Here is a 19028-nt window from a genome sequence, read left to right on the forward strand (position 1 = left end):
TTATGTCTTTATGACATTCTTCTAAGACTTTCCCATAAAGCTTTCATTTCATAATTTGTAAATTTTATTTTTATTTTGAGTTCAAAAATGTGCAGTTTTAACTAAGTTTATAGTTACTGAAATACAGTAAAATAAGTTGTTTAGTAAAACAAATTTATAAGCAAGCCAGCTTTTTTAAAAATTGTTAAATAGAAAGTTTTGTTAGATATAGATGTGTGGGTGAGTGAAAAGTTTGAAACCTATTTCCTGTTAATTCACATATATTACATTCAATTTCAGTGGTTTTCTTTGTCCACTCTAGCAGCTACCTTGGCTTATCAAGCCTATGTAAATGTTGCCTAATACAGTGGCCATGTCAGCACAATAAAACATAATATGGCTATTACAGTGGCCATGTCAGCACAATGAAACTTAATATGGCTAATACAGTGGCCATGTCAGCACAATGAAACGTAATATGGCTATTTGGAAAGTGATTTAATTAAACCTGTCTTATCATACTGTAACTTTATAATTAAATTGAAATATGAATTAATGAAAGATGGCTTTTTAATAAAAAGGTCTGTCATCATGATGGAAACTGTTGAAAAAATCTTTTCTTATAGCAACATGTCACCAAGCTAAGTTTTTATCATTTTGTTCTAATCTCTATGCAGACTTCCAAGTAACTGGAAACTATACTGGCTTTTACAGTTGAAAAGGAATTTTCATCATGTGTGTAAAAACCAGTAGCTTTTTTTGTCAACTCAAATACATGGAATTACATCACTAATAGCATGACAGTTTAGGGCTAAAACTTAATGAAACTACATTTGTATTTAACATACAAAGCCAAATTAGCATTATTTTGTTCAGAACTGTTTTGAGTTTTGTCCTACGAGCTAGTAAAACTTCAGAAAATTCACAAACTAATTTTTTTGTTCAGAGCATAATGAAGTCAAGTAAAGAAAAAATATTTTCCAAATATCTCTTGTATGAAATTAAATAAATAAAACTTGTTTACTATGTTTTTTGCAATTGTGTGGAACAATTACTGCAAGCTAAGTTTCTATAAGTTTTTAATTTAATGGTGCAGTTTTGTCCTTGGACATACAGACAGTTTTCTGACTGAAGTTGTTATAATTAGGAACATATTAATAAAACATTTGTAAAAATATGTATTCATACATGGAACTTCAAATATGTTTCTGTTGATTGCAGTGAGAAGTGTATGATTCATATATAATTGTCATTATAAAGGTTTGTGCAGACCTATCTGGTGCATCATGGGTACTGTTCTTCAGCAGAGGCTTTTGCCAGAAGTACAAACCAGGCATTTGTGGAGGAAATAAAGTCTATAAAGAACAGACAAAGTAAGATGGTAGTTTTTGTTCTGTTTTGCTCACTCTCCAGAACCAAATATTCCATATGTTATATATTTATAATCAGCAATTTTGAACAAGAGTAAATCCACTAGACTAGTAGAACAATGATTCTCACAAAATTTTGTATTGGTGTTAGTAAAATATCTTATCACATTTACTCAAGATCATCTCAGTTTCGCCTAGAATATACTTGTAATGTTGGTTTTCAACAGGTTTTGGTGTTAGTAAAATATCACTTTTGCTCAAGATCATCTCAGTTTGACCTAGAATATACTTGTGATGTTGGTTTTCAACAGGTTCATAATATCTAGGACACTACACGTAGTAAAAAAAAAATTCTCGGACTTTCATTTGTTGAAGTCTGATTAATCACATAAAAGTCTGTCAATTATTGAACAACCTGCGATAATGAAAGTGGCTACAAAGACAGTTTTCATGTTTTGTATTGATTGAATTCTAACATTCTCTGATTACTATTTTTTCCAGTCACATGATCTTTAACAGGAACCCTATCATGACTGCACCTACAACATTAGCATTTCTAACCTTCTACATCTAACTGAGACTAGAGTAAACATGACGTTACATTGTTCAGCTTAGCACTGAAAACATATCTTACATATGAATCACTTTACAAAAGGCAGAAAGCAGATAATTATCTTGAGACATACTTGTAAATAAAGATTCCTCTACAAAATGTGACTGTAGGAGCACAAGAGTTATGTGATTTAAAACTTTAACACTGGTTTATTTTTTTAATTCTATTTTTATTTTATCATTTTGTTGCTGTTGTAATGAATAAAACAGCCATTTGTTTCTGTATGGGCAGGTCACAGTAGATTTAAAGCTAGAATGCTTTATGAAGGGAGTGGAAAGCCACTTCTTGTGGTTTAGAGAAAAATAGAAGTGTAATTTATGGTATTACTGTTAAAAATATATGTATTCCAACCAGACTATGATCAGTATACAGTTAACATTAAAGCCTGTAAACTTTGGGTTTGTGGTTTGTAACAGTTTTCAATTAGCTGCTGATTTGAAGTTGGTTGCTTTAAACATTCAAATCCCCTGTTGAGACAGCAGTCTACAAATTTGCAGTGTTAAAATGTTGGATTCCATTTCCTGTGGATGACACAGCAGACAGTCCAGTGTGATTTTGGTATAAAAGTACATACATACACAAATTTTTAAAATTTGAAAATATTCATAATTTCTCAAAGTTTCAAAAGCAAAGTTGAAGTTGGTTGCTTAGCAGTTAATTCAGGACGTATCTTGAGAATCCACAAACTTATTTTCTTATTAGATTTTCTTTGCTACAAGCACTTTCCAAGATGCTAAAGTGTTTAGAAAAAACATTTATGTTGCATTCCTGTAAACGGTGGCGAAGAATGGATGACGGATTGTATACATTACTCAGTGCTCGCTCTTTAATACATGAGTTCAGACAGTATTGCAGATCCCAAAGTTACACTACCGACGTGTAAATTGATGTTTGACATGAGAGCAATGCTCAGATAGGATTCATGTCTCTATGTTTAAAATAATTACTTAAATGAAACAATGGTTTAAACACAGTTCTAAACCTAATATAAGGGTAAATGTTATTATTGAAAATGGATTTGAAGAAACAGTTTATTGTATTTTACCATTTACTGGTGACTATTAAGTATAATAAAATTTACACTGATATGTTTAAATTTATGTTTAAACCAATGTTTCATTTGAGTAATTATTTTAAATATAAAGACAGGATCCCAGTTATGCATCTCTCTCACATTACATATACATTTACATATCCATAGTGTAATTTTGACTACGTTGACTCTGCAGTATGTTGTTTGAGGTCATGTATTATAGAGCGTGCTCTGAATACTGTTTATAATCATTTGTCAATATTTCACCACTGTTTAGAGAACTGCTATGTAAAGGTAACTTTTGAATACTTCAACATCTTAAGGAGTACATATAGCAAAGAGATGTTATGCATGAAAGAAAGTTTTTGAGGAAAATGCAGTTTATTTTTCTTTATAATAAAGTAAATGTGAGATTGAACCGTATGTTAAATACTGAGCCGTGGCACAAACTATGTGAAAATATCTCCACATGAATATGGCATAAGGTTTGTGATGCTACTCCTACAGTTGATACTTGTGTGAACCCATCACTTATTCTTAAGTTAAGAGAAAAGTTCAGAAGACTTTTCTACATTCTGTTGTTTTCAACACCTACAAGATTCTCAGATTAAGAACCTAAAGAGTAAGTGATGATTTTATGGACCAAACAGTGATTAGATTAGAGGGCTGAGAATCAGTAGTTCATATTCTGTTACTGTAAGAAATAAAGTGTGCCCTGCCACTTGGAATGTGGGTGTGTTACAAGAGTGATGATCAAATTCCACTATTTGCTCTTACAAGTCCACACTAATAATGGTAACGAAGTGTTAAAACAAAATTAATATCCCACTTTTATGCAAAAAAAACATTTTTTTAACTTATCCAGCTAGTTTTTATGCTCAGATGTCTTTCAAAATATAAAGTAATGTTTTTCATAAAGCTTTAAGCTCTTTTATTAAGCTCCCCCTCACTGTCACTTTATATTAGACACTTTCGTAATATTATACTTTCCTTTCTTGTGTCAGTTTGTTGTTTTTTTTTACAGTTGTTAAGTAGTGAAGTATTTTTGTTTAAAGTGTAAATGTTATTTTAGGTATAATTTAGATTTTGATAAACTATATGGTTTAGTTTATTTGCCATTTATTTAACTTTTTAAGAGTTGTATTTTTATTTTATTCTGAACAGGAATACTTAAACTAGTGCTAGCTGGAAGGATTGGTGAAGCTACAGAAACCACCCGAAAGCTTTATCCAGGACTTCTAGAAAGAAACCCAAACCTACTCTTCCTTCTGAAGTGTCGACAGTTTATAGAAATGGTTAATGGCACTGACAGCGAAGTCCGTCCTGCACGAAGTCCCAGATCACAAGGCAGCTCTCCAGCTAGGAGTCCAAACTACTCAGCTCAGTCTTCAAGAACTTCTCATGCTAGTGTACTGAAATATTCCAGTAACTCCCCGACATCAGTTAGTCCTACTTCACAAGTAATTTGTGGTAAACCAACAGTTCATGTTGATTCTAGTTCACATAAAAACACTCGCAGGTCTCCAGTAGAAGATAAGAATATAACAAACAGTGCACTTTCTAATGGAAACGTGCTTAATGGTAATAAAGAAATTGACACATCAGAAAACATATGTGATGACATAGATCTGAGAAAAGGAGAAACTGTAACTGTTGAATATGCCCAGAATGGAAGGACTTTACCAATGATAACCAATGGAAATATACAGTCATCTGTAGATTTGTATCAAAACAGTTATACCCAGGAGAATGACAGTGAGGAAGATGATAATGAAATGGGTAAGTACCCATGCTCTTTAGTAATTAATTCTGATTTCTACTATTCTTTAAACTTAAAATTAATGAATTTTGACATTTGGAACATGCTTATGTCATAGAAGTAATACAAGGAATCCTTTGTGTGGAAGTTTCACACACAGAATTTAAATACTTTGATGTGATGTAAAGTATCTTGATAAAAACCTTGTTTAGTAACATGATATGGACAGTGTTGCGTAAAAAAAAAAGTTATTGCACTTAATGTTTCATGATGCTGTTGCTGATGATGAAAACTATCTGAAAAGAGTAAAATTACATTGTATTTTTACATATTATAAAATGTCCAGTAACAGTTGTATAGCTTTCAATAAATCTCAGAGTCCGTTCACCACTGAAAGTGGCAGCAACAGTTCAATGTCAAGTTTTGACCTGTCTCTGTTTGTACTGAAGTGAGTCTTAGAAAGGATCTCATATCATGGTTCCAAAATGTTAACAGTCTTTAAGCTAAGATAATCCACCACTGAAAATGGTATCGGATCTTCAGCCACAAAGATTCCAACAGTCATTATTGTTTTTGCCCTCTGGCTGTTCAGATAATTCTATTTTAAATTCTTCCTGGAATATTTTTTGAAAAGCAACATGCCCTTCACTGTTTACAGAAAGTGAAGCCCATGAGTTTACATTTAATTTTATCATTTTATGTAATGTAACATTATTTTCTTAATTGTTTTTATGGCCATGTTTGATGATGTTCCAATTTTATATCTGACCTCCAGTTCATAAATTTTGCATATTGTTTTCAAACTGTTTTTTTTTCCAAACTTCAAACTGAAAGCATTTCCATACAGCTAATTTGTAGGATGAAGGCATGTTCCATATGCTTTGTTAACTCACTTGGCATTGATGTAACGTGATATGTCGGTTTACTGTTTGATGTATGGTATTCATAATAAATTAGAAACTTGACTAACAGAATTTCCAAGCTATGTTACTGGAAGTAACATAATCTGTATTTATAACTGTTATACAGCACATAGATTGATCAAGTGTTTTCATGGGAAAGTAAATTTGTAACTTTTATAATTTTAAGTATGTTTTTATAAAATATGAAAGGATGTTTTTAAAATGCAGGAAGTAACTACAACACAAGGAGATCATGTATTGATCTGTGGGCAGTGAACCATATTAAATTATAATTTTTATGACTTGTAACTGATGTTATCTGCCAATGTCAGTGATATTTAACTGTTGACTAAGGAAAAAGCAACTGGTTGGTAGAACCTTTCTCTGACCTTTGTTTTCTGTTATTTCTTTCTATGTATCATGATTGTGGGAATATTGTGCCATTCAATTAGTTGGTTGTAATCAATTAATGAGGCAGTCAGTTGAATGATTAGCCACTACTAGTTTCCAACTCTGGGTTAAATAGTCTGAAACAATTAATATATATTTACTTTCTAGGTACAATGTCAATGAATATCTTGAAGTGTCTATAACTAGCATCTGAAGTGGCATAGTTAAGCTTGGCATTCTTTAAATGTAGAGAAGTTTTATCATTGGCATCCAATAAATGTTTTTTTTATATCTTTCTCACATATTACCAACAGAATGTTTTACTTATTCTGCTATGTGTTTTTACTAATGATAAAATCTACAACAAATGTATAACGTGAATCTAGTTTGTTCTCCACGCATGTTGTATCTTTTCTTAACATCATAATCTAGGCCTCAAATTACTTCACAATTTTTCATCAGCACATAAATATTAATAGTAATTTCTTTTAATTAACTTTTCTACTCTAATTCTACTATACCATTTTACAGTTAGGTCTATATACTACTGTAAAAATCATAAAGCAGTGATTAAGTCTTCTACTCTAATTCTACAGTACCATTTTACAGTTAGGTCTGTATACTACTGTAAAAATCATAAAGCAGTGATTAAGTAATTAAGTTTTCTACTCTAATTCTACAGTACCATTTTACAGTTAGGTCTGTATACTACTGTAAAAATCATAAAGCAGTGATTAAGTAATTAAGTTTTCTACTCTAATTCTACAGTACAATTTTACAGTTAGGTCGATATACTACTGTAAAAATCATAAAGCAGTAATTAAGTAATTAAGTCTTCTACTCTAATTCTACAGTACCATTTTACAGTTAGGTCTATATACTACTGTAAAAATCATAAAGCAGTGATTAAGTAATTAAGTCTTCTACTCTAATTCTACGGTACCATTTTACAGTTAGGTCTATATACTACTGTAAAAATCATAAAGCAGTGATTAAGTAATTAAGTCTTCTACTCTAATTCTACAGTACCATTTTACAGTTAGGTCTATATACTACTGTAAAAATCATAAAGCTGTGATTAAGTAATTAAGTCTTCTACTCTAATTCTACTATACCATTTTACAGTTACGTCTATATACTACTGTAAAAATCATAAAGCAGTGATTAAGTAATTAAGTCTTCTACTCTAATTCTACGGTACCATTTTACAGTTAGGTCTATATACTACTGTAAAAATCATAAAGCAGTGATTAAGTAATTAAGTCTTCTACTCTAATTCTACAGTACCATTTTACAGTTAGGTCTATATACTACTGTAAAAATCATAAAGCTGTGATTAAGTAATTAAGTCTTCTACTCTAATTCTACTATACCATTTTACAGTTAGGTCTATATACTATAGTAAAAATCATAAAGCTGTGATTAAGTAATTAAGTGTTCTACTCTAATTCTACTATACCATTTTACAGTTAGGTCTATATACTACTGTAAAAATCATAAAGCAGTGATTAAGTAATTAAGTCTTCTACTCGAATTCTACAGTACCATTTTACAGTTAGGTCTATATACTACTGTAAAAATCATAAAGCTGTGATTAAGTAATTAAGTCTTCTACTCTAATTCTACAGTACCATTTTACAGTTAGGTCTATATACTACTGTAAAAATCATAAAGCTGTGATTAAGTAATTAAGTCTTCTACTCTAATTCTACAGTACCATTTTACAGTTAGGTCTATATACTACTGTACAAATCATAACGCTGTAATTAATGTCTTCTACTCTAATTCTACAGTACCATTTTACAGTTAGGTCTATGTACTACTGTAAAAATCATAAAGCAGTAATTAAGTAATTAAGTCTTCTACTCTAATTCTACTATACCATTTTACAGTTAAGTCTATATACTACTGTAAAAATCATAAAGCTGTGATTAAGTAATTAAATCTTCTACTCTGATTCTACTATACCATTTTACAGTTAGGTCTATATACTACTGTAAAAATCATAAAGATGTGATGAAGTAATTAAGTCTTCTACTCTAATTCTACTATACCATTTTACAGTTAGGTATATATACTACTGTAAAAAATCATAAAACTGTGATTTAGTAATTAAGTCTTCTTCTCTTATTCTACTATACCATTTTACAGTTAGGTCTATATACTACTGTAAAAAAATCATAAAACTGTGATTTAGTAATTAAGTCTTCTTCTCTTATTCTACTATACCATTTTACAGTTAGGTCTATATACTACTGTAAAATCATAAAGCAGTGATTAAGAAATTAAGTCTTCTACTGTAAAATCATAAAGCAGTGATTAAGTAATTAAGTCTTTTACTCTGATTCTACTATACCATTTTACAGTTAGGTCTATATACTACTGTAAAAATCATAAAGCAGTGATTAAGTAATTAAGTCTTCTACTCTAATTCTACAGTACCATTTTACAGTTAGGTCTATATACTACTGTAAAAATCATAAAGCAGTGATTAAGTAATTAAGTCTTCTACTTTAATTCTACAGTACCATTTTACAGTTAGGTCTATATACTACTGTAAAAATAATAAAGCAGTGATTAAGTAATTAATTCTTCTACTCTAATTCTACAGTACCATTTTACAGTTAGGTCTATATACTACTGTAAAAATCATAAAGCAGTGATTAAGTAATTAAGTCTTCTACTCTATTTCTACAGTACCATTTTACAGTTAGGTCAATATACTACTGTAAAAATCATAAAGCAGTGATTAGTTTTCTAATCTTGAATATGTATTCTGATAAACTTTTTTGCTTATTCAGTGAGTTATTCATCTCAGGTTTTCTGATTTGTCCACTTTCACATATTTTCAGGTTATCCCTATTATCATAAAATAGATGCAATACAACTGCATCTGATGCATTAGAGTTAATAGAAACTAAAATTTTGGGTAACTTAAAACTATTACTTTTAGTAATAAATCTTATAATTTTCCAGATGCATATTACCTCTTAGTTGTTTATTTAAAAACTGGACTTTTTGTTCATAATTCTTTCTATATTTGCTTTGTCATTTTGACTAATTGTCTGATCAACAGGTTGCCATGAAAGTATCCATACTATAATTTTTAATGTGGTAAATTCATCACCACTCAATATGGCATGCATTAAAAGTCTCATGTACACAAAGAAATCATATTGTTAAATTAATTATTTTTATTAAGCTTTACCTGTGAATATATAAAGTCTGAGGGTTGACTTCTTCCAGATGCAAGGTGATTTTCATGTTAAGGTTAGAAATACATTTATTCACATTTCATTTCTATAACTTATAAAACTGTCTAAATTAATACAAATCATTGCTGTAACACTTTTTTTATTTTCGCTATCCCAGTTTTGTGTGGACTGGGTTGATTTGACTGACCTTGTAACAACCACACATACAAAAAGAAAAAATACTTTCTTTTAATTTTAGAATGATTACATGTTATAACAGAAAACTACAGTTGTTTATTCTAAATATCTTTAGGATTAAAACAACCTAAATCTGTTTCTACTTACTGTTTTAATGCTCTCTGAATCATGTCAAATTGATAGTCCAGCAAAGTCACTCAGCAAATTAATGCATAGCTCACCATTGAATTATATAACAGGTAAAATATAAAGTTTTACTTATAAAGACATTTGAAATGTATTTAGAGGGTTTAGAGATTAGGCAAATAAAATTTGAAATTTCTTAGATGAAGTATTTTTTATCTTAAGATGAAATTCACTTTGTACTTGGACTAGTTAGAAAACAAAAAGACAGTGTTCATGGATAATCTGTTTTAGTTTATTAAAATACTTCAGTAAAAGTCACTTTTTTTAAGTATAAGATTTGTAATCTATACTAAAAGTTTGCTGTACTAAAAATTAGTAGTATCAGAACTATAATGACCTTAAATGTGTTCACATGGTTATATGGTCCATCAGTTCAAATGAGCCTGTGTGAGAAGAGTTATGTTTGGTAATGGGCATATGTCGTTTACTTTGGCTGTATTTAAACTCAATACCAAACCTTATTTTTCCATCCACTTTAGGAAACACGTACAGGAACAGCATAAGGACAACTACCACCTGATATAATACCTTACCATAATTAGGACAACTACCACCCTATATAATACTTTACTTAATAAGGACAACTACCACCCTGTATAATACCTTACTTAATAAGGACAACTACCACCCTATGTAATACCTTACTTAATGAGGACAACTACCACCCTATGTAATACCTTACTTAATGAGGACAACTACCACCTTATGTAATACCTTACTTAATAAGGACAACTACCACCCAATATAATACCTTGCTTAATAAGGACAATTACCACCCTGTATAATGCCTTACTTAATAAGGACAACTACCACCCTATATAATGCTTTACTTAATAAGGACAACTACCACCCTATATAATGCTTTACTTAATAAGGACAACTACCACCCTATATAATACCTTACTTAATAAGGACAACTACCTCCTGTATTATGCCTTACTTAAACATTTATTTTTTGGCACTCATATAGAGTCTGTGTTAGAAGTGTATTTGTTATTAATACAGTTAAACCTCATTATAATAAAAATGAAATGGCCTAGTAAAATAATTTGTTATAACAGAAGTTCATTATAACTGATTAAACCACTATAGGGTGCTTTCATGAAAAACAAATGTGTTCCATAATTACAGTGCCTGACAATGTAATTTTTTTTTACATCCATAGAAAAGTACATGTCACACAAAAATTAAACTTTTTTATTTCCAACTGCCCCCTAGTGGCATAGCAGTAAGTTTGCAGACTTGCAACACTAGGAACCAGGTTTCAATACCCATTGTGTAGCTTTGTGCTTAACTACAAACAATTGAACAATACTTCCAACTGAAGAGGGTTTTTTGCATCATCAGTACATTGAGACAGAATTTGTTACTTTACTTGAAAAGGCAAAATCTTGCATAATAAAGTTTATAATCTAAGTTCCATGGCAATATGAACACAGCATAGAAAACATTGTGTCGCCAGTCTGTGTTGTTTGAACATTATCATGAGACTGGAGGTAACAGCATAGGTTTACTATGTAATTAATATGAAGGCAGTTCTTCAGCATTGATGAAGAATAATGAAGACTCTTAATCTGTTCATTGTTTTGTTCTTCCACTATATGGAAACAATAGCATCATCATTAGATGGCAACTCATAACTTTCAATTTCTTCATCTGCAGGACATCTCGGGCAACTCAAAGTTTCAAGGCATACTTTCCCAAAGACTGCAAACTTCTTCATTGGGAACCTCATTAGAAGTTGTACTGGAATTGTTGTTTTCAGTACTGGCATTGATCTCTCCTTCCACGTTAAGACCAGTGGTATTTTGTGCACAGGCAGATGATACGAAGCAGTTGACAATAGTCAACTTGGTAACTTTCTGCCACAATTACTGTAGCATACCAAATGCATCTTTGTTGTTGATTGTTGGTAGACATTCTGCAGAAACAAGAGATGCCAGCATTTCCTGTTTGAGATAGTGCTCTAGAAATTTTTTATCATGCTTTGGCCCATCTGCTACAGTTTTTATGTTGTATTTGGTGGGAGAAATGTAAGCTTTATCAACTTTAGGCTGTCTATGATTGGGTGAGCTGGACAATTGTTTGCAAATATGAGGATTTTCTCATGTTTGAACTTCCAAATTTCTTTGTGTATCCAATCACTGAATAAATTTCTATTCATCCATGCATATCTGTTGGCCTGATGATCAATGGATAGAGAGTCAGATTCTTAAAACACTGCAGCTTTTTTGGTCCATACATATTTAAATACAGCATCATGGTGATTCTTTCTTGGCTTTACTTTCCTTCCAAAGAGACTTCATTTTTTAATGTTAAAATCTCATCAGGCATCACAGTATTAAAAATATCTGTTGAAGCATAGCCTTTGACTAGCACTGGGAATGATGTTGACACTGAATCGTCAGCCATGTCATTGCTGACAACAGCAGTGTGGTCACACACTGATTTAAAGATGATGCTGTGTCAAGACTATTGCAGTCAACTATTCCTGACTTTAAAAGCTTCCTCTTGATTTTGCTTGGAGAACAGGCCTGATGAGCAGAATATTCATGAAATATGGATTGATAAACCATTTTAACAATGCTTGCTCAACATTGTCCACTGCTAATCATGCTAAACCTGCAAAACATTTGTTGTTAAAACAGTGGCTTCTTCTTGGGAAGTTTCCTTTGACTCATTGTATTAAGGTATAAGTACTTGCATCTTGTGCCATCTAATGATAGTGTGAAGCAGTTATCTTATGTTGTTGGTCCTTTTATGGTTTTTCAGCTTGTGTTGTAAAATAAATGTGTACAGATGAAAAACTTATTGTTTTGTTTAAAAATCATTTTGTTTAAACAGGGTTTTCTAGTAAGTGTTTTTGTTTTAATGATGTCAGTGACATTTCAAAGGGACTTTGTAGTATTTTTTAAGCTGCTTTTATTGTAATTGAGTGTATTTTAATGAGGTCTGACTGCACCATCTTATATTTAATTGTACAATTATTAGAACCATTCTCTCCCACAAGTGTATCTGTATTCTTGTAATAGGTCCTTGCTTATGTTCAACCTCCATCAGCTAACACTTCCTAGTCAGTTTTAATTTATTAAGACTTCTTATTTTTAACACCTTTTATTATACTACAGCTGCTTTTTCTATGCTGCTAGTCATATCTGCTTCTTCAACATACTTAGATATAACTGCTTTACTTCATTTATATTTAACACTTTTAAAAGGCATCCCATATCTATCTATCAGGCACATAGTAATATATATATATATACATACACACACTTAACTCATCTATAGACACACAGTAATATATAAATCTGCTTCACCTATTTCTTCTGGTTCAACTAATATTTCTTTGTTCATCTATAGACACACAGTAATATATAAATCTGCTTCACCTATTTCTTCTGGTTCAACTAATATTTCTTTGTTCATCTATAGACACACAGTAATATATAAATCTGCTTCACCTATTTCTTCTGGTTCAACTAATATTTCTTTGTTCGTCTATAGACACACAGTAATATATAAATCTGCTTTACCTATTTCTGCTGGTTCAACTAATATTTGTTTGTTCTCAACTTCAGCTCAAATAATAACCTGACTTGCCTCACATATTCCCTTGGCTTTAACTATAACAGTGATCTATTTGAACAGACTCTAATGTGGAGATGCTCCATTACCTACTGTAGGTTTATAGTTATGTTCTTATAGAGTATTCTCTACTTTTATTTTAACTTGTTAGCTGCATCATTTGTAACTATTGATTTCATAATTAACCCTATCACAATGGATCACGAGTCAAAAGCCATTTTGACTTGCATACAAAATATTATTGAACTGCTATTGTATGAATTTATGTCAGTAAATTTGATATCAAATTGAAGACAATAATTCAAATTTTAGTGTTATATATTAGTTAATTTCATAAGTTAAAAGTAAGTATTAAAATGTTAAATATCGAGTTTTGTGTTAAATGGTATATTGAATGAAACATTGGTTCAAATTAAATATTTGTGTTGTCAAAGTACTAACTCTGTAGTTTTGTATGAATTAGGAACTCAAATTACCAGTATTGTCAAACTAGAATGTAAAATGAGAATCTTATATTTGTACAGATATGACTTATCTAACATAACTCACCTCTTTTCATTTTAGAAAACAGTCCCTTATACACACTTAATTCAGTATATGAATAACCAATTGAAAGTTCAAAATGTCCAACTAGTGGCTTTCTAAGCTATATTAAAATGTTATGAAATTATCTTGTTCTTTCAAAACCGAGAAGGTAGGTTGTGTCTTTAGTTTGCTCGAAATTGAATATTTTTGTAGGCACAATACAGCTTAGTGACTAAACTTGATAAATTAATGTGGTATTAAATGGTATCAAAAGAGTTATTTATAATTTCTTTTTGGCTGTTTCAAATGTATATATATATATATATATATAAAAAAAATTACAAAATTCTGTATCATATCCTCCACATGTGAAATTTGAAAAGGCCCAGCAATTTACAGCAAGCAGCACAAGGTTTATTATAACTAGAAGATATAATTGTTTGTTATATGTATTTATTTACTGTTTTATGTTTTAAGAAACATAAGTTTAATATATTTCTAAATAGTTATAATATCTATACCTGTTGTAATGTATAATAATCATAATGTGGCTGTATATTACAAAATACTAGTCTACTAAAATGCAGTCAAGACAGGTCACTTTCTGAAGAATAAAGTTCAGTTTTATATTATTACATGCAGTAACATAAGTGCATGGCTGGAAATCAATATAAAAACTATATAGATAAATGTATAATCTTGTTATATTTAAGCTATTTAGATTAAACATTTTTGTTTTTGTATTATAACTTGTAGTCATTTTAGAATGAAAAAAGCATAATTTACATTACTTAATTTTTTATAGTGGTTTTGAGATTCGTTAAATAGACAGACCCCACATAGTTAGGTTAGAGAAAATAACAAAGAGAATATAAAGTTTTATTGAAAACAAATGTTTCAGATCTGTTTAAGGGGTTGTAGAGATAACACAAATAATATTTAAGATTTTTGGGATGAAGAACAGTTGTTTTAATCACAACATGAAAATCACTTCACACTCAGGTTAGCAATTATACAGACTTGATTATTTCACAAACAAATTTGTAGTAGAAGTACTCATTAAAAAACCTGATGTTTTGTGTACAAAAGACTTGCAATATTCACTAGAAGTTTAACAATTTTTTTGAAGATACACGTACTACATCAGAAGTTATGGTATAAATACTTATCTCATGTATATTGTACTGAGCCCATCATGAAAGAGTTAAATGAACCTTACCTGCTACTTAGATTCATACTTTTTTATTCATTCCAACTTGACTGTCTTGTGTCTCATTGAGAAATACTGCTACTGATGTACTGTGGCTTCTGATCTTCACTCTTATTGTCATACTTATCATAAGTACAGTCTTTTATTAATTCAGGCATCTAGCTGTACAGCTGTGTTGTTTAAGATTGAACATTACTTTTTACACTCAAGCCATTTTTAAACTTTATCCATGAGTGTTGTCTATACTGTATCATTCTTGAAGGAACCAGTGACACCCTTAAGTGTTGACTATACTGTATCATTCTTGAAGGAACCAGTGACACCCTTAAGTGTTGACTATACTGTATCATTCTTGAAAGAACCAGTGGCATCCTTAAGTGTTGACTATACTGTATCATTCTTGAAAGAACCAGTGGCATCCTTAAGTGTTGACTATACTGTATCATTCTTGAAGGAACCAGTGACATCCTTAAGTGTTGACTATACTGTATCATTCTTAAAAGAACCAGTGACATCCTTAAGTGTTGTCTATACTGTATCATTCTTGAAGGAACCAGTGACATCCTCAAGTGTTGACTATACTGTATCATTCTTGAAGGAACCAGTGACATCCTTAAGTGTTGACTATACTGTATCATTCTTGAAGGAACCAGTGACATCCTTAAGTGTTGACTATACTGTATCATTCTTGAAGGAACAAGTGACATCCTTAAATGTTGACTATACTGTATCATTCTTGAAGGAACCAGTGACATCCTTAAGTGTTGACTATACTGTATCATTCTTGAAGGAACCAGTGGCATCCTTAAGTGTTTTGACTATACTGTATCATTCTTGAAGGAACCAGTGACATCCTTAAGTGTTGACTATACTGTATTGTTCTTGATGGAATCACTAGCATCTTGGGAGTGTTGACTGTACAGTATTGTTTTTGGTGCAACCAGTAACATCTTGGAGTGTTAACTGTACTGTATCATTCTTGAAGGAACCAGTGGCATCCTTAAGTGTTGACTGTACTGTATCATTCTTGAAGGAACCAGTGATATCCTTAAGTGTTGACAGTACTGTATCATTCTTGAAGGAACCAGTGACATCCTTAAGTGTTGACTATACTGTATCATTCTTGAAGGAACCAGTGACATCCTTAAGTGTTGTCTATACTGTATCATTCTTGAAGGAACCAGTGACATCCTTAAGTGTTGACTATACTGTATCATTCTTGAAGGAACCAGTGACATCCTTAAGTGTTGACTATACTGTATCATTCTTGAAGGAACCAGTGACATCCTTAAGTGTTGACTATACTGTATCATTCTTGAAGGAACCAGTGGCATCCTTAAGTGTTTTGACTATACTGTATCATTCTTGAAGGAACCAGTGACATCCTTAAGTGTTGACTATACTGTATTGTTCTTGATGGAATCACTAGCATCTTGGGAGTGTTGACTGTACAGTATTGTTTTTGGTGCAACCAGTAACATCTTGGAGTGTTAACTGTACAGTATTTTTCTTAGTGGAATCAGTAACATCTTGGAGTATTGACTGTATAGTATTATTCTTGGTAGAACCAATAACATGTTGGAATGTTGGCTCTACAGTATTGTTCTTGGTGAAACCAGTAAAAACTTTTGGCAGAATCAGCAATGAATTTGGAGTGTTAACTGTACAGTATTGTTTTAGGTAGAATCATTAATATCTATGTATGAATATTAACTATATAGTATTATTTTTTGTGGAATCACTAACATCTTTCAGTGTTAACTGTACAGTATTGTTTTAGGTAGAATCATTAACATCTATGTATGAATATTGACTATATAGTATTATTTTTTGTGGAATCACTAACATCTATTCAGTGTTAACTTACAGTATTGTTTTAGGTAGAATCATTAATATCTATGTATGAATATTAACTATATAGTATTATTTTTCATGGAATCACTAATATCTTTCAGTGTTAACTGTACAGTATTGTTTTAGGTAGAATCATTAACATCTATGTATGAATATTGACTATATAGTATTATTTTTCATGGAATCACTAACATCTTTCAGTGTTAACTGTACAGTATTGTTTTAGGTAGAATCATTAACATTTATGTATGAATATTGACTATATAGTATTATTTTTTGTGGAATCACTAACATCTTTCAGTGTTAACTCTACAGTATTGTTTTAGGTAGAATCATTAACATTTATGTATGAATATTGACTATATAGTATTATTTTTTGTGGAATCACTAACATCTTTCAGTGTTAACTCTACAGTATTGTTTTAGGTAGAATCATTATCATTTATGTATGAATATTGACTATATAGTATTATTTTTTGTGGAATCACTAACATCTCTCAGTGTAAACTGTACAGTATTGTTTTAGGTAGAATCATTAACATTTATGTATGAATATTGACTATATTGTATTATTTTTTGTGGAATCACTAACATCTTTCAGTGTTAACTGTACAGTATTGTTTTAGGTAGAATCATTAACATTTATGTATGAATATTGACTATATAGTATTATTTTTCATGGAATCACTAACATCTATTCAGTGTTAACTTGCAGTATTGTTTTAGGTAGAATCATTAACATCTATGTATGAATATTAACTATATAGTATTATTTTTTGTGGAATCACTAACATCTCTCAGTGTAAACTGTACAGTATTGTTTTAGGTAGAATCATTAACATCTATGTATGAATATTGACTATATAGTATTATTTTTTGTGGAATCACTAATATCTTTCAGTGTTAACTGTACAGTATTGTTTTAGGTAGAATCACTAACATCTTTTAGTGTTGACTGTACAGTACTGTTCTTAGCAAAACCACTAACATCATTCATCTTGACTGAACAACATTGTTTTTGATGGAGTCAGTAGCATATTGGAGTGATGACTGCATAGTACTGTTTTTTGGTGGAACTAGTTATATGTTTGAGTGTTCACTGTACAGTATGGATATTTTTGGAATCAATAACATCTTGGAGTGTTGACTGTATGTGTTTGTTCTTGGTGGAATCAGTAAACTCTTGGAATGTTAACTGCACATTATTGTTATTCCAGGATCCAGTAATATCTTGGAGTGTTTACTGTACAGTGGTATATTTAATGGAACCAGTAACATTTTTCAGTGTTGACTGTACAGTATTGTTTTTTGGCACAACCAGTAATATCTTGGAGTGATGTCGAGAAACCCACTTGTTGAGAAATTTATAGTGCTTTGTGAACCTTTACGATGACCGAAGAAGGTCGAAACGTTGTTCGCTCTTCTATGTGAAATATTTTCTCAACCCAAACGAGCCGTTTTTGCATATAAATATCTTGGAGTGTTTACTGTACAGTATTGTTCTTGGTGGAATCAGTAATCTCTTGGAATGTTGATTGTATGGTATTGTTCTTCCAGGAACCACTAACATCTTGGAGATTTGACTGCACAGTATTGTTCTTGGTTGAATTAGTAAATGTATAAAATCAATTGTAGTGAAAAGTAGTAACACCACACTCTTGGCAATTCATTGCCTATGTAATTAATATCTAAGTTATTTCAGTCCATCCTAACAGTAAATTTATTTCTTTAATGTTTCTTTTATTAGCATATCTTTCTTTTTTTTTATAATCGAAGAGCAGTGATGTGCTGAACCTTTTTTCACTTGTTAGTGTGCTTTAATACATCATAATATGTGACTTCCTACAAATGTTGACCTTAAAGAGTACCACATGTACTCATTTAATGTTGACCTTAAAGAGTACCACATGTACTCATTTAATGTTGACCTTAAAGAGTACCACATGTACTCATTTAATGTTGACCTTAAAGAGTACCACATATACTCATTTAATGTTGACCTTAAAGAGTACTACATGTACTCATTTAATGTTGACCTTAAAGAGTACCACATGTACTCATTTAATGTTGACCTTAAAGAGTACCACATGTACTCATTTAAATAGGTGAATTTTTGTGAACAGATTTCATGTAATAATTTAGCGGTTTACTTTTACACGAGTAATACTTTCAAAAGGTGGAAATGTTTGCTCAGTGGAAGTCCACAAAACATGAAACAAAACTAGCA

General features: G+C 30.9%; 1 protein-coding gene across 2 annotated transcripts in view; it reads left to right on the top strand.

Moving 5' to 3' along the window:
* LOC143231734 (ran-binding protein 9-like) overlaps positions 1 to 19028 on the top strand; it is an 86071-nt gene that overhangs the window by 57324 nt on the left and 9719 nt on the right. For both annotated transcript variants that reach the window (XM_076466355.1, XM_076466357.1), the window contains 2 exons: positions 1240 to 1352; positions 4160 to 4774. In XM_076466355.1, coding sequence (XP_076322470.1) covers positions 1240 to 1352; positions 4160 to 4774 — 728 coding nt within the window. The remainder of the gene's footprint in view (positions 1 to 1239; positions 1353 to 4159; positions 4775 to 19028) is intronic.

Source organism: Tachypleus tridentatus, chromosome 11, assembly GCF_004210375.1.
Source record: "Tachypleus tridentatus isolate NWPU-2018 chromosome 11, ASM421037v1, whole genome shotgun sequence".
NCBI classification, from domain to species: domain Eukaryota; kingdom Metazoa; phylum Arthropoda; class Merostomata; order Xiphosura; family Limulidae; genus Tachypleus; species Tachypleus tridentatus.